Here is an 8,905-nt window from a genome sequence, read left to right on the forward strand (position 1 = left end):
TACTTTTGCCCTCAGTGTAGCAAAGCCATCCTCCGGCATCCTTCTCCCTTCTTGACAAATGTAGGAAACCTGAGAAAATTTTTGTTATCAGTGTTACTTTGGTACCTGGATCCAGGACCATCTGAGCAAGAGATTGTGTATGTGACAAAGTAGCCCCTCATCTGAACAGCTCAGTTATCAGCAAAGTAAATGCTGTTGGAACCCTTTCTCTTTAGAATTCTTGCTTTTTATTCCTTGTTTTATTTAGTTATGATTTATTCTGATTGTACAGGTTACCCTTTCCCTAAAAAATTTCCCTACTGCTCCTCCTGTGGATCCATTTGCAAAAATCAGAGTGGATGACTGTGGAAAAACCAAGGGATGCTTCAGGTCAGTCTGAGAAAAGAGTGCAGATACCTTTATGTTTGCAAATGCTGACTGATTGCATTGGAGACGTTGGTTAACGTTCCATATTCATTTTAATAAATGTTTATTATTTAAGAACATACTTTGTAGTTATGGATTATATCATTTGAGGAAACTAGATTATTTAAGGATATATATCATAGTTAGGGACCTACAGTTATTTCATGTTTCTTGTATTTTCATGAAGCACTTACAAAACCAGGGCTAGGAAGGTCAACAAGTAATACTGTGTGTGATTAATTGCTTGCTGTACTGTTTAAATACTATACATCCTTACAATAAAAGAGTAATAATTGCAAACACTTAGGTAATGGTCATTTGTGTATAGTATAATGTAACATGTTTTACTGCCATTATACCAAAATGCATTCTTTTAGTTTTTTTTTCTTGCAGAAACATAATTAAGTTCCATAGCAAGAAATTGAAAGGAAAAGTTACATGTATTTCCAATTCCGTTTAGGTACGGTAAACCTGGATGCAATGCGGAGACTTGTGACTACTTTCTGAGTTACCGTAGAATAGGAGCTGATGTTGAATTTGAGCTGAGTGCCGATACTGATGGCTGGGTGGCAGTGGGGTTTTCCTCAGACAAGAAAATGGTAAGACATGTACAGTTCTTCATGTTGACAGTGTGCACACTTTTACTTGCTAGGATATGAATTTTATATTTGATCTGTCTGAAACAGAGCATATAAGGAAAAACTGACTTGCTGAAAACAAAGCACCATTTGGTAGCCACCTCAGGAGCAGAAGCCAGGCCTACTGCCTCCCAGAAAACTGCCTCATCCTTCCTAACAAACATGTGCTTTCCCTTCTTCTCTGAGAATTACAACAGTATTTCAGTTCAGCTCTGAATGTTGTTAGCTTTTTGCCTTTTTATTAGAAAAGCCCTCAGGGATAAGCCAATTCACGTGGAAATGTCCTGTTGCGCTTTATGGCAGTGCTACTTGGACAAAAAGCACGTCAGAAACTAAATAGCAAATAATTTCGTTCTTCAGTAAATCAGCTGACTTTCGGTGATATAAATATGGCTTTCACTGTTAAAGTTTGGAAATTTTTTTGTTTCTTTCATATCTGTGTGTTGTTCCAGGGAAGCCACAAATGTGTGACAAAATGACTCCTCCTAATTTAAACATACATACTCTAGAAAGCAGTCTTGTTAAAATTTCTTCTCTCTCTCCTGGATTTTATTTGGTTTGGTTTTATGCTTATTCCTGTACTTATTTTTTTCATTCAAAAGCTTCACTTTTCATTGTGTTTCAGTGAGCAAAACAGGAGCATGTACTGTGTGAACTTTAAAAACCCTGAGCAATAGATGACTTATGCAAAGATGTTTTGTCTGTGATTCTTGGTAAAATGTTCGAGATTAAAATGCAATTCATAACGTAGGTGTTCCTATACAGAAACACTCCTGAGTATATAAAACAATACTGAGGCTGTGTCCTAAATTACTAGCCAGAGGACAGGACTGTTGCTTGTACAGTGGTAGGCAGTAGTCTGAAAAAATACAGGATTTAGACGTCCTGGGCTGGGACCCACAAAAATGAATGGGAAGACTTGTGCTGACTTAACTTCTGTTTTTATCAGACCCAAAATGAGAAATAGAAAGAAAATGTGAGGGCAGGTGCTTTTCAGTCATTACTATATATGTTTTAATATGACACTGTAAATAAACACAATAAAGATGGAAGTCTTTTGTGTCATAAAGAACAGTTCACGTTACAAGAAACAGTTCATGTTTTTAATGTTCTGAGGAACAGTTTTACAGCCAAATTTTGGGAAGAGTTTAGATGCCTGGAAATGCAAGTACTCCACAGGGTTTTCAAAGCAGCTCAGCACCTTGAAGTATTTGGGCCCAAGCTAGCAGAGATCATATTACCAGTTTGTAACTGATACACCTGCAGTAGATCCCAGCATCCCACCGCCTGCATCTCATCAGCCGCTTGGAAAGCAGGTATTACCTTTTGTCCCAGGCACACCAAGCAGCATGTCAAGTCTCAGCTTCTGGTAAGAACATAGTGTAAAGTAAAAGGGTTTGCTTCCAAATTTGCTGCGTACATGATCTAATGCTCATCAGTCAGCTGGACTAAACCAGCTAGCATCTGTCTTCCTCTCTTGTTCCTCTGCTGACTTCATCCTTTTTCATAACTTTCAGGATGTTTTTGTGTCCTGGGATGCGCAGGCTCTAATGGTAAAATGACTCTGGGTAAAAACAGCTTAGCTATGAGAAGTGGACTGTGCTTTGGAGGCCCTAATCAAAGTGGTGTGGCCTGGATAGCTACAGAAGTTCAGGAAAAAACCCTATTTTGTGTCCTCAATAGATTTTTTTTTTAAGTCCTGTGACCTATTTCTTCGTCTCAAATAACACTATGATTTTCCACTTGCAGGCTTTTGTGCCTAGGCAGGATTTTGTAAAGTCATTCTGTTAATTGAGATTCAGAATGCTTTTTTTCTTTCCTTTTTATTTTTTCTATGTGAAAACAGCTTTTTTTTTTGCCTCTTTGTACTTAAGAATGAGGGATTTGTGCTCAGATTTATAAAAATTAACTTTGGAAAATAAGTTATGGAGAGCAAGGATAGGCTTAAGACAGAAACTGGAAAGGTTGCCTGCAGCAGCACTGAGGTGCAGAAACTGTTCAAGCATGTGTTGTACCTAGTTGTCCCCTGTTTCCCTCACTTTTGGCACATCTTTTACAAATCCACATAGCAATATTCCCAAAGAGCTGAAATGCACCCTTTTTCTCTCCTTTCCCTATAGCAAAGAACTGAGAGATGATCACGCTAGCAAGCATCATGTCTATCATCAGCATGACATATCAGAAAGATTAGTATTGGAGTAGCGCCTGTATTTAATACGGCACTGATGTCTGTGGCAGTGGTGGTCAGTAAAATGCCATTCCTCTAACTTGCACTGGTTTTTTAATGGTTCTTGATACGAAGACTTCTGTGAGATAGTACTCCTAAAATTAATGCTAATCCCTGAGTGATACAGTGCTCTACCACTTTGGCAGTGACCTTGACTAACTGTTCTAGCAACTGGTTTAATATTTCTGTGAATGACCACTACAAACAATTGTCTGACACTTTCTTCTGTCTGTTGTTTCTTTGCTTGATTGCAATGTTTGGTGGCTGTTTATGCTATGTGAAGAAGCACATATTGATTACTTTTTTTCTTGTATCTTATGTATTATCTCTGTATTCTGTTACTACATGCTGAACATTTTTCATTTTCTCTTAAGAGATATAAGAAGTGATGTTCCCTTAAGTGAACACAGAAAGAGATTAGAAAAGACAGACTGTAATTTATGCTACTATTTACCCACATTTAGTAGATTAATCTGTATTTTACTAAATTATATTGCTTTTCTGTCCGTGATTTGATGCAGTGGATTTTGTACACATCAAGGATTCAAGACTGCCAGTTTTTATGAAGCAGGATCCCAGAACTTCACAAATTACAAAAAGAAAACAGCCTTCCACTGATCAATTAATTTTGTGATGTCAGGGTGATATCATATCTTACAAATATGTTATATATGTTAGGTAAAATAACTCTTAGAAAGATACAAAAGAGAATTCAGAGATGGTAAGGGTAAGTAAATATTACTGTCCACTTTGTGCCTTTCAATCTGATTGAAGACACGTGGTTAGGGAAACAAATAGTTGTGTATATATAACTTAGAAAGAAGGAATGAGAACCCCAGGTCTTGATTAGTTTTTAATAATTAAAATTATATACATAAATGAGGACATGCTTTGTGACACTTCTGTTTTCCTTCTACCAATATGTTTTTACCATGTAGGGAGGAGATGATGTCATGGCTTGTGTTCATGATGATAATGGAAGAGTCCGAATACAGCACTTCTATAATGTTGGTCAGTGGGCTAAAGAAATCCAGAGAAATCCTGCTAGAGATGAAGAAGGGGTTTTTGAAAACAATCGTGTAACATGTCGATTCAAGCGTCCTGTATATGTTCCCCGAGAGGAAACCATCGTAGATCTGCACTTGAGTTGGTACTATCTGTTTGCTTGGGGTCCAGCAATTCAGGGTACGTTGATTTCTGTGTTATGGACAGAACTGGGTTGCCAAAATGGAAAGATGTCTTTCAATTACATTATTCTTACTAGACACCCTTTTTTCAAATGAACTAAAATTCTGGCAGCGTGAGGCTTAAAAACAGATAAGAAGGAAGACGAGATAAATAACAGAGTCCTACATGTTGTGTTTTCTTGCCTATATAGTTATTACTGCCACTCCATAAAACTAAATTTAGAAGAACTTTGTAACTTGAAGTTCTGAATTCCTTTGAAGGATGTTTATTGTTTCCTTGAATTTAATTTGTTTTATTCAGAAGTTTAATTTCCGAAAGCAGAGAAATGACCCTACTCACTGACAGTGTAATATTGCATGCTCCTGGAAGTTTGAAAATTACTTGGCTGCCTACCTGTTTCTTTGGTAGAGTTATAGAAAAAATGCATCTGACGTTCTTTCTTTCTGCCCTTACCTGTTAAAGGTTCTATAACTCGTCATGATATAGACTCACCACCCGTATCAGAGCGTGTTGTCAGTATTTACAAGTATGAAGATATTTTCATGCCATCAGCTGCCTATCAGACCTTCTCTTCTCCATTCTGCTTGCTCCTCATTGTTGCACTGACCTTCTATTTATTGATGGGAACCCCATGACCAATGGAAAACAGCAAGAATTTGTCCATGGAAGTTTCTCAGGATGGACGGCTATACGGATGGACGATGCATTTTTCTATTGGAATTTATATCACACCACCATCCTCATCTAGCTGCTTTTGAACATAGTTAGCTTCTCAGAAGAATGAAATAACCATCTCCTTTGAGTGGCAGAGTCGTGACAAATCATTTAAGAATAATCACTGAACACATAGGAGAATATTTTCAGTGTTGTGACTACTTGCTTAAAGAAAAGGAGACTTTTGTAAAATCAATGTGTGTGCGCGTGTGTGTGCATATGTGTGTTTGGGAGGGGTGCCTGTATGTGTGCTTAGGCGAATTTAGTGATGGACATCTTATCAAATAACAAAATTGCCTTCCAAATTGCTCCCAAAAAGCAAATTTGGGAAAACATTATAATGCTGTTAGGTACTTCTGGAGCAGACAGCACAACTCCAAGTGCGGTTTCTGAACTTAAGATCCGGATACCGACACAGCAGTATAAAACCTGCCCTTCAGTAATGGACAGTTCTCCCAATTTATTTTTTTTTTATATTTATCAAGGCTTACTTGCTCTGGTACTTTACAAAACTAAACTTGCATAATCAAGCATTAACATGATTTTTTTTTCAATGGAAAAGAGGTGATGAATGTCTTTATAGTAATAGTGCTTCAACAGCCTTCTTGAAAGAAATGGCTACTTCTGTTAGGAGTGAGATATAAAGTTATTTAAACACAGGGAAGGGAGAATACAGTCATGTAAATTCTCCATATATAGGAAAAACAGGTGTAAACCATACAGAATATAGAAGTTCCCAACAAGCCATAGGACGTCCTCCCAATAGATTTAATCAAATTTTCTCTTTTTATGAAAAAGCAGTAATTTTGCTGACATGTAAATACATTTTTAAGCAGTTGTGTAGTAGTATGAAGTAATCTGGTTTTCTGTGTTGTATGCCTATATATCCTGTTCACGTTAAAGATAAATATGGGCAACTGGTATTAACTAAAAAAGAAATGGAAATATAATTGAGATTATTTGTAAGGAAAGATAGGGATTAATAAGAACAGCAGTATCTTTAGTTTCATGAAACCATTGCTAAAATGTAATTACTGTGGCAAAAGATGAGTTGAAGAGGAAATACATTAGATTTTTTTACCATCAATAAATATTTCAAAGACGAATGCTAAACATTACAGCAATGGAAAGTGTCAAAATGTGTTTATGAGCCACAGAATATTATGAAAAACTTTGAGTTCTTGTGGAGAATTTCTGTTCTTCACATAATAGGAAGTGTATGACACACGTCTACATGTAGCAGTCAAATGCACTTAGATAAGGTTGCTCATTCACTTCCCAACTTGCATTAAAATTCTATTTAAGTAGAATTAAAATTTAAATTGTACCAAAGTTCTGTCTAATGTGGTACACTTGAGGACTCTGTAACATAGGATCTGGTAAAGTATGTGATGGACCTCCTTTGTATTCTTGATGCTGCATGGAGTGTAAAACAATTAACTAGCTTTACTGGGTTTGCATCATTATTCACAGACTGAAGTTTGTAGACTAATTTTTTTAGGGTCAGCATCCTTCAAACCTATGCTTAAGGTATATAAATTAGATTGAAAATGAATTTTTCTCCATCACAAGCACTTTATCCCTATTTCAAAAGAATGATTGCTTAGTAATATATACTTTCATTGATGTCTTTAAGGATTTGTTCACTTAAAATTACTGAACAGTTCAGGAGGGGGAAGAGATACTCAGAATGAAGTGAACTTTAAAAGTGCATATAGTAGCTTTATTTAATATAAATTACTTCTTGCATGTTAGATAACGTACTCATCATCTGATGAAATATATAGTGGAGACCACCTAATAAGGAAGGTCTGCTTTGGTCCACGATGGCTGTAAAATTTAGCCTTAAGATTGGCTCAAGCCTGGATGATGAGTTTTATATACAGCAACCAGGTGAAGTGAAGAAATCATTAGGGCAAATTCTTTCTCCTTTGTGCTAATTTGTAGGCAGCTGAGATAGAGCAGTTCCTTCTCGGAGATCACAGCTATTTAAAGTAGCCTCAGGGTTGCTTTAGTTTATGGCCTTGTATTTACTATTTTAGTTTCAGGCATTTACCTGATTATCCACTAAAGGGCTAATCTAATAGTTGAAAGGTACTGAAGTAGGATAGAAACCCATTTTAGCTCCTCTTTAATACAGTGCTGGATTTAAGATAGCCTGGCTGGACCCGAGCACAGAGGTATGTTAAAGATTACAATAATAATACCAAGGTAAATGTGCAACACCGGTAGAGCTGCTTTCCACTTATGTGGAGTCAGATGTGTTTAAAGTTCAGGCTCTAAAGCAACAGCAAAATTCAAAGCAGAGGCAGAGCTGCTTAAAGATGTGACTGCTGCAAATAAAGATATAAACTGCTTCAGTCTTCAGCTGTGCCCATGTTCTCAATTAGGGTAAAAAATACTTGATTTTTTTCCTTTTTCAGTTTACTTGTGAGTGTGCTGTCTGGTGATTTTGTCATTGTATTTTTCTCTCGTTGAAGTATTAGCAGAAATGTGCAGTTTATAAAAACTTTCACACAAGCTTCAAAGTACTTAATTAGCATTAATTAAGTATTTCTAATGAAATAAGAGGAAATAAAAGGCCACAACAAGCAGCAAAACAATCTATTCTTTGGCATTTCAACTGATGGTTGAGTTTAGCAATGAATTTGTCCGAGAGTTGCCCTTCAGAGTGGGAAAAGCAGAAATATCCAAGCTGACAAAGAAAGAAAGTATGAGTATTTAGAAATTACTAGTTGGGAAGAAATATGAGAAGAAAAAGGCCATAAGAGAAATGAAAAGGCTTTAACTCAATGGTATTTAACTTTGTATGATGCTTGGTAAGTCTTAATTTTTGAGTGGGCATAATAACTTGTCATAGAAGGTATTTTGGGTTTTGTGTGGTTTGGATTTTTTTTTTTCTTTTCAATATTAAAAAGCAGGATTGATCCCTGTTATACAAACTAACTTTCTCTCAGGTAATTTTAAGTGATTATGGCATTTCAAATAGTTGTTTTGATTTTTCTAATTAACAGGTACCAACACAAACTAGAGGAAAAGGCTTCCTTTGGAAAAGGAGGCAGACGTTTCCTTCTCCAAAGCAAATCGTTTTTAGTTTCCTTATGGTGACTACTAGCAAGCACCTGTTAAAGAACACATTTCCGAAGTGCTTTTGAGAATTACTTGCTGCAGGGTGATCCAATACAGAAGCATAGAGTTGAGAAAGTGCATGTTTAGAGTATGGTGTCCTTTGGAAATGTAACTTTGGTTATTAATTAGAAAGATAGGACTAGCAAAGACCATAAGGCATTAATTAACGTCCTTGAATACATTCTTTCCATACAGAACAAAATTCAGTTGTGACCATTGCTTGTTATATTAACCATATTATCACCCTCTGCTCACTCTGTCCATCTTATCTAGAGTGTTTTATACTTAAAGTTTGTAAGTTAGTTGGAAAAGACATCAGCTGTTTATATTTGTGACAGTGCCTATTGCAAAGGGACTTTGTTTTTTGACTGTAGTGTCTGACTGGTACCCTGCTACAAATAATAAGCTAGGCCTGAAATGACATTATTAATAAGTAGGATAGAAAAGAGAGAAAAATGAGTGGAGAGGACAGATTTTCGGAAAGTAATTCTTTTTCTTTGCTGGAATCAAATAACTTATCTATATTTTTATGTATAGGTGAGAGACTCCTAGATGCTACTTGATTACCCCCAAAATAACCTAGCTGATTTGATAAAGTCATTGG

At 36.3% G+C, this 8,905-nt stretch overlaps 1 protein-coding gene across 1 annotated transcript; it reads left to right on the plus strand.

Annotated features, from left to right (window-relative positions):
* Positions 1 to 271: 271 nt before the first annotated feature.
* Positions 272 to 5,614, plus strand: FRRS1L (ferric-chelate reductase 1-like; the record flags this gene model as incomplete). Its single annotated transcript, XM_009703777.1, has 4 exons — positions 272 to 369; positions 866 to 1,004; positions 4,209 to 4,455; positions 4,921 to 5,614. Coding segments are annotated over 4 exons (657 nt in total), but the record flags the coding sequence as incomplete, so codon positions are not given.
* Between the last annotated feature and the right edge of the window lie 3,291 nt (positions 5,615 to 8,905).

This window comes from Cariama cristata, unplaced genomic scaffold (assembly GCF_000690535.1).
Source record: "Cariama cristata isolate BGI_N322 unplaced genomic scaffold, ASM69053v1 scaffold36520, whole genome shotgun sequence".
Lineage (NCBI taxonomy): Eukaryota > Metazoa > Chordata > Aves > Cariamiformes > Cariamidae > Cariama > Cariama cristata.